The 14,703-nt window shown below is 38.1% G+C and overlaps 1 protein-coding gene across 1 annotated transcript; it reads left to right on the top strand.

The window, feature by feature from the left end:
• Positions 1 to 3,431: 3,431 nt before the first annotated feature.
• cxcr3.L (chemokine (C-X-C motif) receptor 3 L homeolog) lies at positions 3,432 to 9,843 on the top strand. Its single transcript, XM_041569592.1, has 2 exons — positions 3,432 to 3,514; positions 6,105 to 9,843. Exons 1-2 carry the CDS (start codon positions 3,461 to 3,463, stop codon positions 7,182 to 7,184), a joined length of 1,134 nt encoding a protein of 377 aa, XP_041425526.1. The 5' UTR covers positions 3,432 to 3,460; the 3' UTR covers positions 7,185 to 9,843.
• Positions 9,844 to 14,703: the final 4,860 nt, after the last annotated feature.

The raw sequence follows: 14,703 nt of genomic DNA, 5'->3' as shown, positions 1-14,703 counted from the left end.
TTTAAACGTGTGACTTTAGACTGCCTGTTGTTCATTTAATTATAATACTATGTATACAGTTATCTCTTCTATCTGCAGTGTTAGATCTCGATAAGATAATGTCACTTACAGAAGACCCCACATTGCAAATGTCTGAGAATCTGTTACATGAGCTCATCCGGAATTTGGCTTTCAGCAAAAGTAACTTTGAAGTGCTAAACACTTGCCTGTGTGAGTGCAAGTTAAGTCGTGCAAAGGGTTTTTTTTAACAGTGAGTAAATGTTTGCAAGACACTCCGTACCATTAGCATTGGCAGATACATTAGACAGAGTCAAGAAAGGGACGGGTGTATTTTAAGTAAGTGAGATACAAGATTTATACTTATTCTAGATGGATCATTTAATAGCCAAGAATGTTTTTTTTTTTCACCCCCACAAGTAGCCTGAGGAATCCATAGGCAAAAAACAAGCATGTACTACATCCTAGAGGTACTGTAATTTACAAATGCATTCAAATGGACACAAATGTTGCACCAATTGATGCTACTCATTAAAGGTTTGTCACGGTACAAACACGGTCTGAATAGCTGCATTAATCACCATTGCATTCAACCCAGGGTCAGACTGGGGGGCCCGGGGCCCACCGGGACTGCTGTCCAGGGCCCTCTTCCGGCTCCCCGCCCCCTACTGTAATATGCTGAGCTCGGTGCGCATGCATGATGGCGCTGTGCGGCGCCAGAAAAAATTTAATTTCTACATCTGTCGATTATCAAGAGGGAGGGTCTGGCCCGGTGGGGGCCCATGAGGGTCAGGGCCCACCGGGTTTTTTCCCGGTGTCCCACTGGGCCAGTCCGGCCCTTATTCAACCTGCCTATTTTGCCAACTCATGCACGAGTTCACGAACGACGCCGTTGAACCCTGAACATTCCGTCACCATCCTGAATATGGTGGTAATTCCAGGGTTGCCAAAGCGGGTTGCAACACTAGGGGGCCAATTCATTAACTTTGAGTGAAGGATTCGAAGTAAAAAAACTTTGAATTTCGAAGTGTTTCTTTGGCTACTTCGACCATCGAATAGGCTACTTCGACTTTGACTTCCAATCGAAGGATTCGAACTAAAAATCGTTCGACTATTCGACCATTCGATAGTCAAAGTACTGTCTCTTTAAGAAAAAACTTTGACCCCCTAGTTCGCCACCTAAAAGCTACGGAACCCAATGTTAGCCTATGGGGAAGGTCCCCATAGGCTTGGCTAAGTTTTTGTGGTCGAAGGATAATCCTTCGATCGTTGGATTTAAATCCTTCGAATCGTTCGATTCGAAAGATTTAATCGTAATCATATTCCTTCGAAAGTTCGATCGTAGTTTTTGCGCAAAATCCTTCGACTTCGATATTCGAAGTGGAAGGATTTTCATTCCCAGTCGAATATCGAGGGTTAATTAACCCTTGATATTCGACCCTTGATGCATCTGCCCCTAGGTGCAGTGGATGTGCTTGAAAAGAAGCCAATTCTAATGTAACATTGTCTCCAGGAGTGAAACAATCCCAACTCCAAATACGTTATGTACCTGATTCATGTAAAAACATGGCTGCAATAATGCTGGAATTCTGGGAAAAAATTGTGGGTGAAAATCCTAGTGATTTCAGTTTGATACTGCAGTTTGATCATGGCACTGTGTTCATAAATGACTCTTCCCTTTGTTTAATGGAGGAAAATAAATGAACTGCACAAGCTACATGGCCTAATGATGAAAAAATATGAAACAGGGCCTCTAACTGCTGGACTTATCAAAGGAAACACCTGATTGTTTGGGTTAGTAGATGGTGGCATCAACCTTCCCTAACTGATCCTGCTCATGTTGCATGCACAGCCTGTGATTGCAACGGTACAGCACCTTTTTTTATCCGGAAACTTGTTATCCGACAAGGGCAGAGTCAAGGTGCAGTGGGCCTCCCTGTTAATAGTCTGGCCTGCCATTCCATTCCCAAGAGTCAATTCATTACCTAACAGTAGTGATGGGCAATAAATTTGCCAGACAGGAATTCACAGCAAAATTCCCTGTTTTGCCGCCGGCAAATAAATTAGCGAAACTCCCACGAAAATTCGCCAGGCAAAATTCAATTGGGAAAAGTCGCTTGTGTCAAAACCGTTGCGGGTCAACACCCATTGACTTTTACGCCGACATCAGAATTGACGCGGGCGTCAAAATTCGAGTTTCACAAATTTTTCACCATTTCGCGAATTATGCGGGAAATTCACGAGTGTAAATTCGCCCCTCACTACCTAACAGGTTATAACCTTAACAGTGAAAGGGCCAGGTTAAATTCAGTGAGAAAAAGGTTTATAAAAGTCATGGACGAGATTCAATTTGAGATGTACAGTAATTCGATTCAGAAAAATGTATCTCACCGTTGTGTGAAATCTCGATTGAAATCTTTGGTGTGACAAGCTGATTGCCTGTACACGTCATTTTTGGGGGAAATTAGCTATGGTAGGCAGGTAAGTAGAGGATCAGGAGCATAAAGACAGGGACACAGCATCTTCAGGCAAAAAACAAGTTTATTCAGGACTTTTTCCAACATACTTTTTTTCCAAGTCACAGCATACAATTCATCTGCTTTTCAGCTTCACACATTCAAACTTTTCCCCACACTGGGGTTCTCACCATATATATATATATATATATAAAGTACCCCCTCTTGTAAATTATAAGGATATTATAAGTTACCGAGGAGTTTCATGACCATATAAAAACATGAGGCCGAAGGTAACTTCTTCTATCCTCATAATTTGCAACCGGGGGTACTTTATTTATTATAATACACAAATTTCAGTGAGTCATGTGACAGAAATGACATCAGAACTCACCGATTATAACTGATGACATCAGAACTCACCGTTTATAAGGATAGAATTCACAAGATATTCATGGCTTTTGTGTATTATATATATATATATATATATATATATATATATATATATATATATATATATATATATATATATATAAAATATCAAAACAGGGGGGTTGTGGGAGCACTGTAAAGGCTTTAAAGTATATATATATATATATATATATATAAGTATAATAAATGCTATTGCATATGTTCCCAAATAGGGGTTATTTTGTTCCAAAGTTATGATCATAAAATTGATAAGCCACCATACCACGTCAAGGTAAACCCCGAATGGCGGTCCCTAACTTATTTTATTTTATATGTGCATTCTAGCATTACCTGTAATCAATGTCCATTGAACGCTGTTTATATATATATATATATATATATATATATATATATATATATATATATATATATATATATATATATATATATACAGTATGTGTGTATGCAGAAATGTGTGTATTGAGTTGTAGACTTCCTTCTGTCATCAGCTTTCTGAATTACAAGCAATTCTCTTCTCACTTCTGTTCTCACTTACTATTCCAACCTCAGAGACCTCAGAGCTGTTACTTCTACAAATGCAAAGTGAAACCCAGGACCTGCCAGCAAACATGGACTTCGATGGCCACCGGGTATGTGCAGCCCATGGCATGAAAGGGCTACAATTCTATTAATGCAACATATATCAATATCTACTCTGCGAGAATTCAATATATCAGAATTTAACTGACCTTTACAAATCCAGGTGTAGAATTGATTTGTATCTTTGTATGGGATCTTTGGTGCAATATCAGGATTATATTGCTCTAATAAGTGTTAATCCCCATGCACTTACATTTATAAATTCAGAAATGAAATTGAAAAAGAATTCTGTCAGTGGGTTTAACACTGTGGGCTTTGTGTAGTAGCAGCACAAGGCAATATCAGTAAAACTAGCTGGCACCTCTTGACTGTATGGGCAGTGTGACAGTAGAGACTATCGGAAGAGACTGTAAAATAGTAATATAGTAAGTATAGAGGATTAATATTAGTACTTAATACTAGGGTAGTCTATGAAGGATTTCAGTTGTGAATTAACAGTATAATAGAGTATAAAAAGTTACTAAAGGTATGGGACCTGTTATCCAGAATGCTCGGGACCTGGGGTTTTCCAGACAAGGGATCTTTCTGTAATTTGGATCTCTATACCTACAAGTAAATCATGTAAAGACTAAATAAATCCAACAGGATTGTTTTGCTTCCAATAAGGATTAATTATATCTTAGTTGGGGTCAAGTACAAGCTACTGTTTTATTATTACAGAGAAAAATATTTTTGAGTATATTCACCTGCATTGTGTAACCTGAAGCCTTGCAGCTCCCGTTGAAGTGAAATTGCCTTTGGTCATTGGTGGGATGCAGGTAGGAATAGCTTACTGATAAAAACTATAAAGGGGTTATTTATTTTTTAGGATTTTTTGAGATTTATTATACCCTGATGCTGCAAAAAGCCCGAATCCAAAAATTCCGCCATCTCAAGACCTGTTGAGGTCATATATAAGTCAGTGGAAGTTCCTTTCCCAATTTGAAGATATTGTAGTTTGCACTGTATTTAGTCCGATAATCCGCAAAATTTGGGGGGTTCGGGCATAAAACTTGAAAAAAATCAAGCAATTCAGGAGAAAGATCATATAATTCAGGTGTTCATTCGATTTTATCATGTTTTTTTCCCGATCCAAATGATTTCAGTTATTTTAATGATAAATAAGGCTTTGGGAATTGGGAGTTGTCAAGCTTTTTTTATTGAAACAATGAGATAAAATCAGATTTTACAAAATAACCCCCTAACAGTTTTCTGTTACACCAGGACATATACCATAATTAGAAGGGCATTTGGTGTTTATCTGAGGTAGCGAAGAGGCTTAACTTACCAAAACGTTGCATCGCACTCTGCTTTGAAATAAATTTTGAAGATTTCTTACAGTCCTGTGTGCCGTTGGAATTCCTTTGCTGGTTTCCAAGTGAATCCACTACTCAGTAAGTTCCCCCTTTCAGTAGCACATCTCGAAAAAGCTAAAGTTAACAGTCTCACATCTCTCTTTGTATTACAAATATCTGAACCATGAAGCTTTCAGGAGCCGGGTGGACTTTTATCAGGTTGTTAGACTTGTATATGGGGTTCCATGGCTGCTGGGGAAACTACGAATTGGATTTGCTAAATGTCAGTAACATGAGGATGGTATTTTCTGCTGATGGTGTTTAACGGCAAAATAAATAATACGGCATGGTGCATGGTTACAATGCAGAGGTGAAACCACAGCAGTATTTCTACATTAACCTGAAGAGATATCTTTGGATGTCCCAAAGGCAAATCTATAATCCTTGGTGCCACTTTGTAACATGGTGGATGAGAACCTTAATTCCTACAGGGAAACTGTGGGCTGTATATGTCTATAAATATATCCACTTTACTATTTTACCTGTTGCATTCTACAGTGCTAGTTGCCCATTATACAAATTACTACGCAAATGGCCTAGGCACATTGGCCAGTACCCAGATGCAATATAAAGGGTTACTCTACGTTGTCCACCATAGACGACCACTAGTCTATTTCTGTCATCATGGAGGAAATGCATTCTCTGTTGTGGTTTCTTGACTACACTTGAGTATTTCTTAGAGCGTCTCTTTCTTAGTTGCTCCTACAGAAGCACATAATACTATTATATATTAAGCATTAATAAACTTTCGTATTCTTTTATAACTGAGCTGTGCTATCCCATGTTCAAATATCAATATATTTTGTGCCGTAGATACCCAGCTTTAGACCATGGATGTTCAGATTGCTCTTCTGCAGATGTTTTAGAACCATTCTCAGCGACCATTGACTGATAGAGAGAAAGTATGATATCTGTGACATTGTCAATATGGTGGTTACTCCCATGGCACATTGTTATTGCAAATTAATTGGGAATGAGTGTAACAGGGGTGATGTCAATGATTTCCTCAAGAACCACTCCCATTGTACAATGCATGAGAAGGCAACTTGAGCAAAACAAATGAGGAATCAGTGATTCTTCCACAAATAGTTGAATTCAGGGTTGTCACCATGATTATACATAAACCTAAACCATCATTTCATTGCAAATATCGATAATGAGAACAAAGGGCTGTAAAAATCCAGTTACTATGTCACCATGATGTTTTCACCATTACTTTAAACATGTTTCTTTTATTTGGTTACAGATCTACAATGCTGACGATTTCGAAAGCAGCAGCCCTTTTTATGATTATAAGTCATCCACAGAGACCACTGATGAAGCCCCATGCAACCTACAAACAACAGTTATGTTTGACCGCAGTTTCTTACCAGCATTTTACAGTATAGTGTTCCTTCTGGGAATGTTAGGGAATGTGCTTGTTTTGGTGGTGTTGCTGCAGAACCGTTGGAGGCTACAGAGCACCGACATCTTTCTGCTACACCTGGCGTTGGCTGATATCCTACTGGTAGTCACCCTGCCTTTCTGGGCCACCCAGGCAGTGTCAGGCTGGATTTTTGGAAATGTGTTGTGTAAAATGGTGGCCTCCATTTTCAAGATCAACTTCTACGCTTGCACCTTCCTTCTAGTCTGCATCAGCTGTGATCGTTATCTGTCAATAGTCTATGCCGTACAGTTATACAAGAAACACCGGACACACTTGGTTCATTGGAGTTGCCTTCTTGTGTGGTGCCTGTGCATTGGACTCAGTATTCCAGACATGGTGTATTATCGAGTTACCTACGAACCTCGTGCAAATGTGACAGACTGCCAGCCCGACTTTGGCCACTTAGATTCCAAAACCTGGAAAATCTCCTTGACATTTCTCTACCATATTGTAGGATTCTTGATCCCACTGTGCTTCATGGTGTACTGCTACACTCATATCATTCATTCTCTGTGTCAAACTCATGGATTTAAGAAACAGAAAGCCCTACGAGTTGTTATTGCTGTTGTGGTGATTTTTTTCTTGTGTTGGACTCCATACAACATTGTGGCCCTGTTGGATACAATGAATATATTGAATGTTCTTCCTGATAACTGCACCACAGACAGTAACATTGATATTGCGCTATCAGTCACATCTGGCCTGTGCTATTTCCATTCCTGCCTCAACCCTCTGCTTTATGCCTTTGTTGGGGCTAAATTTAAGATGAAGTTGGTTGAACTGTTGAACAAACTCAGCTGCATTTGTCCTCAGATTGTGAAGAAATATATCAAGTACAACCCTCCAGCCAAACCTTCAACTTGGTCAGAATCAGGAGATACTACAGTATCTGCAATGTGAAATGGTCTCCTGTAAGCACAATATCAGCTTCGATAATGGACTGGCCATTGTAATACTTATGCTGGCTGCAGGGGGCTTTTCTGAAACATATTGAAAAATTCAAATGAAACTCTTTTTCACGCATGGTTACAGCTTTTGCTCATTTTGAAACAGCTTCAGCAATGACTCAATTCCAGGTCATCTGTAAAGAAAAGTCGGCATGTAGCAGGGCTCATCAACTTCATAACAGAACAAGGTTATTTAAATAATGACATCCACTGTGCAATCGGCTGATCCTTAATTTGTAACTTATAAAAAATATATTGGTTGCTGTAGTAAGAAAAGGGCTGTTTGTAGCAGAATCTTTGTGAAGAACATACAAACCAGCAGCTTCAGCTGAAATATTGACTGTGTAGACCAGTAATCCCCAACCAGCAGCTCGCAGGCAACATTTTGCTCACCAAACACTTGGGGGCAGATGTATTAAAGGTAGAATATCGAGGGTTAATTAACCCTCGATATTCGACTGGCGAATTAAAATTCTTTTGACTTCGAATATCGAAGTCGAAGGATTTTGCGCAATTCGTTCAATCGAACTATCAAAGGAATAATCGTTCGATCAAACGATTAAATCCTTCGTATCGAACAATTCGAAGGATTTTAATCCGTCGATCGAAGGATTATAGGAAAGCCTATGGGAACCTTCCCTATAGGCTAACATAGACTTCGGTAGCTTTTAGGTGGCGAACTAGGGGGTCGAAGTTTTTTCTTAAAGAGACAGTACTTCGACTATCGAATGGTCGAATAGTCAAACGATTTTTAGTTCGAATCCTTCAATTCGAAGTCGTAGTCGAAGGACGAAGTAGCCCATTCGATGGTCGAAGTAGCCAAAAAAACACTTCGAAATTCAAAGTTTTTTTTCTTCTATTCCTTCACTCGAACTTAGTGAATGGGCCCCTTGGCTGTTGCTCCCAATGGCCTCAAAGCAGGTGCATATTTTTAAATTCTGGGCTTGAAGGCAAGATTTGGTTGTGTGAAAACCAGGTTTATGGCCACACAGACCTCCCTGTAGGCTGCCAGTCCACATAGGGGCAATCACAGCCTTTATTTGGCATACCCTGTGACCTTTCTCATCTTTGGGATGCTTGAGTTGAGCCACAGTGAGCCCCCTACAACCCCACCAATTCCAAAAATTGACAAGAAATGTGTGCACCCATGTTGTGCACTGTTATAAGTATAGATATGGGACCTGTTGTCCAGAATGCTCGGGACCTGGAGTTTTCCAGATCCGTTTCTGTAATTTGGATCTTCATACCTTAAGTCTATTAGAAAATCATGTAAACATTAAATAAACCCAATAGGCTGGTTTTGCTTCCAATAAGAATTAATTATATCTTAGTTTGGATCAAGTACAAGCTACTGTTTTATTATTACAGAGAAAAGAGTCATCATTTTAAAATATTTGGATTATTTCGATAAAATTGAGTCTATGGGAGATGACCTTGCCTTAATTCAGAAATGTTTGCATAACAGGTTTTCAGATAACAGATCCCATACCTGTATATAATACACAAAAGCCATGAGTATACCGTAGATGCTATCCTAATAAATAATGCTTAGTGTTGTCATTAGTTACAATTGGGGTACATTATTCACTATATAAACTGTGCTTAGTGGTGCCATCAGTTATAATCAGTGATCAGTGATTAGTATCATGTGTCACATGATCACTTCTAATATCCTCATATTGTACAACAGGGGTGTACGTTATAACAAATCACGTACACCCCTGTTGTACAATATGAGGATATTAGAAGTCATGTTGGAGGTTTATGGCTTTTATAAAAGCTCTATGCTTTTTGCTTTGTGCCTTTATATGGTCATGGAACTCCTTGGTGACTTATAATATCCTCATATTTTTACAACAGGGGGTACAATATTCATTATATTATGGTATATTTCTCTGTCAATATGGCATGAAAGCATGAAGCTAATATTTTAGCTGTATATAGATTTTAATTAAACAGATATAAATGCATACAGTATATATATACTGTATATATATATATATATAAATATATATTTGTACTCAGAATGCTAATACGTTTCTGTATTAGTCATAGTTGGCATAAACAAACGCAGCAAATAATAGCAGTAATAAATAAATGTAATGAGATATGTAGAAAAAAAATTAAATACTGACATAGAGTAAAGCAGACTCTGTTCTTCTGAAAATAACTTCTCACTGTGAAACATTACCATCTCAGAGTCTTTTCAATGCAGAACTCTTTTGGCTAAAAAAGATTTCAGATTAAACTCGGTTTCTCATCAACAGTTTTAGAGAATAGGGTCACGGTGACCTGGAAAAAGAGGAGTCCCTAGAAAGCATTCACAGCCCAACAAGTCACCCCAACCTTCACCCATGTGGAGGCGGCAGAGTGCTGTTCAGGGGTAGCACACATTAATCAAAATGAACACAATGAAATCAGTCTGTGGAAAATCAATATTTACCCTCAGTTGTGATCTGTGATAATTTGATGGGCCACTTGGATGGACAGATCAAAGTTGCTGCGTCAGTCGCAGTCAGACTAGTACAAGAAAAATTCTTATTGGCTGCAATAGTTTACTACTCCTGAGTCCCATTTATTCCAGTTTTTGTTGTAAAATAAATAATATATTCCCATTTTGTGATTTTTTTTTTTTGTAGCATTTGGCGGTTTAATCGTCCTGCTGGAACTTGGAGTACCATTTGCGAACCACACCAGAGTTAATAACATCAGATTTTCCAAGATGCAGTTACATTGGTATAAGCATGGTTCCACCAACATTTTAACATGAATATAAAACATTTTTGCATAAGTTAGTATAAATCTATAAAATCTAAAATCTGGAATAAAGTCTTGTAATATATATATATATATATATATATATATATATATATATATATATATATATATATATATATATATATATATATATATATATATATATATATATATATATATATATATATATATATATATGTGGCCATTTTACTCCACTGTAACTCCAGTTTAGGGCCAACACCACATTTGTGAGTTCACCCAAGTGATTCAGTATTCGGGAGTTGTGGTTGCTCTACAAGATGTGGTTATTACTCACTACACAAATCTATCCTAATAAGACTTTGTTGCCATCTGATGAGCAGAGGATGACTCATTTTGAGTCTTTTCTACTTCATGTAATTGATATCATTTAAAGGAAAGCAAAATTAACACGTTGGCTTCCCATGTTGTCATCTTAGATAGTGAAACAAATGGAATTATTCATCAGATTAAATTATTCAACTGCTGCTTTATGCATACAGTAAGTTTAGAAGAGAAAACAGCACCGGGGAGCCTTCAGCCTGACGGAGAGAGAGTGAGACGAGGATTTCATTTTACATGGTGGGTTTAGTGTCAACAGAGAGGGAATGTCTATGAGCCGGGAGACTAAGCGGCTGATATACTATTAATGTTAAATTTGGGAATTCTGAAGGATATCATTTCCACTTACCAAAGCATTTTGACTATGAGTTATTAATGTTTTTAATAATTTTAAAACAACTTTCAGTCTGATACCACCTACTAGGTGTTAGAGCTCATTGATGCTCAGCACCAGCACTAAGCACTATCACCTGTCCTAATTCTCCAGCTGTGTATTGCACGCAAGGAGAAAGGATTTGGAGAAGACTGAGTTGCAAACACAGAAAGTAGTTCTACACAATCAATCTCACCGATTTTTGTAGCGTCGGGGTGCCGACTGTGACTCTGTCTGCTCAGGTCCATTCCGAATTCCAAAACATATTTCAGCAGCACTCCAGTACAGTGAAAATATAGTTTATTTGTGCAACAGCTGAAGCTCCTGTTGCTCAAATAAATTATATTTTCACTGTAGCGGAGTGCTGCTAAAATATGTTTTAGAATTTGGAGAAGACTGAGTATTCAGTGGCTGTCTGTCCATTTTAAATAAGGCAGACGGTTCCAGCTAATTGTAAAATTGTTTGAGGTTGAAAGCTGCTGATGTGCAGTACAGGTATGGGGTCCGTTATCTGGAAACCCATTATCCAGAAAGCTCTAAATTACAGGAAGGCCATCTCCCATAGACTGTATTTTAAATAGTCCAAATAATTCAAATTTTTAGAAATTACTTTCTTTTTGTCTGTAATAATTAAACAGCACCTTTTACTTGATCCCAGCTAAGATATAATTAAGATAAGATATCCTTATTGGAAGCAAAACCAGTCTATTGGATTTATTTAATGTTTACATGATTTTTATAGTTGACTGAAGGTATGAAGACCCAAATTACAGAAATCCAGAAAGCCCAAGGTCCCAACCATTCTGAATCACAGGTCCCATACCTGTATAATTTAAACAATACATTTTCCTTTCAAATAGGTACATTTTACTATAGAGAAATGTACAATACAGAACAAATCTATGTAGAGAGGCAGGCAGCAGAGCCATGCCAAGGGACTTCTTACACACCCACAACCCAACCATAGCATTACCCACCTATCTGTAAGAGTATCTGTAAGAGTTAGCGGGCACACAAATGAGTTGACATGGGGGGAACACAGAGTTCGAAATGCAGATGGTAGTTTGGATCCGTTATTTAGAAACACCGTTATCAAGAAAGCTTCAAATTACCAGAAGGCCATCTCACATTTTATACCTAATTTTTAAAAATGATTTAATTTTTTCACTGTAATGATTAATCCAGAAACCCAAGATCCAGAGCATTCTGGATAACAGGTCTCATACCTGTATATCTAATCTAGGTAAAAATACATTCAAACTCTGGTGAAAGGTGCAAAGAGCAACTCATACAGGTGCTGCCCTTCTTGCCCATTGTAAATGCCTAGGGGATTCTATGTTATTGTGATTCGCTGCTAGTGATGGGCGAATAAATTCAGCTGGTGCGAATTTGCGGCGAATTTCCGAGTTTCACCGCCGGCGAATACATTTGCGAATCTCCCGCAAGAATCGGCGTGCTTCAACACTATTCGGACGCCTATTGACTTTAACGCCAGCTTGGACACGGGCTTCAATTTCCCGTTTTCATGATTTTTCATGAAAATTAGCGATATTCATGATTTTTTTCGTGAAAATGTCAGAATTTCACGATTTTTGGTGAAACTTTCCGATTTCACGTTTTTTTCCTGGATTTTCCACCTTTTCGCAAATTTAAAGAATTTTGCAGGAAATTCGCAAATTTTTCGGCAAATCGCAACAGGAGAAAATCACCCATCACTATTTACTGCCCATCTCCCACCCGCATCCCTATGAAGGTTTCTTTATTAATTTAATTCTTTTCTGCTCACATAGAAAGCTGCTGCTGCAGAATAACATCACAAACTCATTCTTATGTTAAATAACTAATTTGAATGTGAATCTTGCTTCGGCAGATATAAATGTTATTAGGGAACTTCTAAAATGAAAGGAGAACAATAAGGGCTTGATGTGAGCGGAAGGCGAAGTCATAATGAGACTGATTTAACACTGCATTAAACAAGGAGATCATAGAAGGCAAAGTGTCAGTGTTTGGATTAAGCAAATCTGTCAGTTCATACAGAAATGCAGTAATGAATACAGATGATGATGGCAGAACAAGGCTCCTATACCGAACGCAGTTGGATCCATGGGGGAAACAATCACTAGGAAATACAGGATATTCAAATAACCAATAAATTGCTGAGGCATCTATCTGACAAAGCAGAAGTCTACTTGATCTTCAGAAAACTATTTAAAGGGGACCTGTCACCCTATTAAATATTTCCAACCCCTTTTATATCATGTTAATCATGCAAATTAAACTTTACTTGCACTATATAAATTATTAAAGGGATACTGTCATGGGAAAAAAAATTTTTTTTTCAGAATGCATCGCTTAATAGTGCTGCTCCAGCAGAATTCTGCACTGAAATCCATTTCTCAAAAGAGCAAACAGATTTTTTTATATTCAATTTTGAAATCTGACATGAGGCTAGACATATTGTCAATTTCCCAGCTGCCCCAAGTCATGTGACTTGTGCTTTGATAAACTTCAATCACTCTTTACTGCTGTACTGCAAGTTGGAGTGATATCACCCCCCTCCCTTTTTCCCCCCAGCAGCCAAACAAAAGAACAATGGGAAGGTAACCAGATAACAGCTCCCTAACACAAGATAACAGCTGCCTGGTAGATCTAAGAACAGCACTCAATAGTAAAAACCCATGTCCCACTGAGACACATTCAGTTACATTGAGAAGGAAAAACAGCAGTCTGCCAGAAAGCAATTCTCTCCTAAAGAGCAGGCACAAGTCACATGACCAAGGGCAGCTGGAAAATTGACAAAATGTCTAGCCCCATGTCAGATTTCAAAATTGAATCTAAAAAAATCTGTTTGCTCTTTTGAGAATCGGATTTCAGTGCAGAATTCTGCTGGAGCAGCACTATTAACTGATTCATTTTGAAAAAAAATTTTTTCCCATGACAGTAACCCTTTAACATATATGTTTCCGTTAAAATTTTTCGCCAGCCATAGATTCGTGGCAAAATTCCGCATTTCGCCCTCTGAGAATTATTTTCGTGATACTGCGGCAAAAATTCACAGCAATGAAAAAGTTGCAGAAACAAAAAAGTCTCCATAGGAAAAAACGCCCATTGACTATAGTGCATTTGGACAAAAAAGTCGCAGAGATAAAAAAAAAAGTTGCCGCAAGAAAACAGGACAGATTCGCTCATCACTACTCACAATCACAGCTAACTGGCAGTGATTGTGAACACTGTTATGGAGGAAAGTTTTAAATAAAACCAATTTTTTTTTATATGCCAAAATGGGGGACCTAATGCCCATACACTGGCTACACAATTATAGACGACAAGGAGGAAGAGGGAATGTGGTGAGGGCAGTGACATCTAGGAAGTGCAGAATAGGAAGTGCATAGAGATGGGGCAGGCAATAAATGACAGCTGAGTTTTTAAAATTCTTTTATAACAGGTATGAGTGTTTTAATAATAAAAAAGAATTTGGGTTTCACGTTTAATTTGCAAAGGAAATTTATTATACAGCATTTTAGGTGTGGGTGACAGGTCCCCATAACAGGCCAAGTATCCCTACTGTCTATTATGTGTCTTTATAGTCATGGAACACCTTTTTCAGCTTTCCCAGCACTACTGTCCTACAGAATTGCATAAGTCGTTCTTCTTCAGTCAAACTAGAAAGGACTGGACCTCCTAGAGAACCTACTGTGCCACTTTCACAACTATTACAAATAAAAGGCCAGATTCAATTCAGTGAGAAAAAGGTGAAAAAGCATGAGTCTGCAGTTCAATTCTGAAAAACTCATGAAAACTCAATTGAAGTCTTTGGGAAAAAACTGGAACTGAATTTGGAGAAAAGTTTTTTCTCCTCAAATCTGAATCTCGTCCATGAGTTTTTACGTGATAAACCAGGAGTTTACGTTTTTTCCCTGAATTGAATCTGGCCCAAAATCTGCTAATAGCATTTATACCTGGTGTTTATAATAAGGAAAGA

This window comes from Xenopus laevis, chromosome 7L, assembly GCF_017654675.1.
Source record: "Xenopus laevis strain J_2021 chromosome 7L, Xenopus_laevis_v10.1, whole genome shotgun sequence".
Lineage (NCBI taxonomy): Eukaryota > Metazoa > Chordata > Amphibia > Anura > Pipidae > Xenopus > Xenopus laevis.
This window is presented reverse-complemented; position numbering and strand designations above follow the sequence as displayed.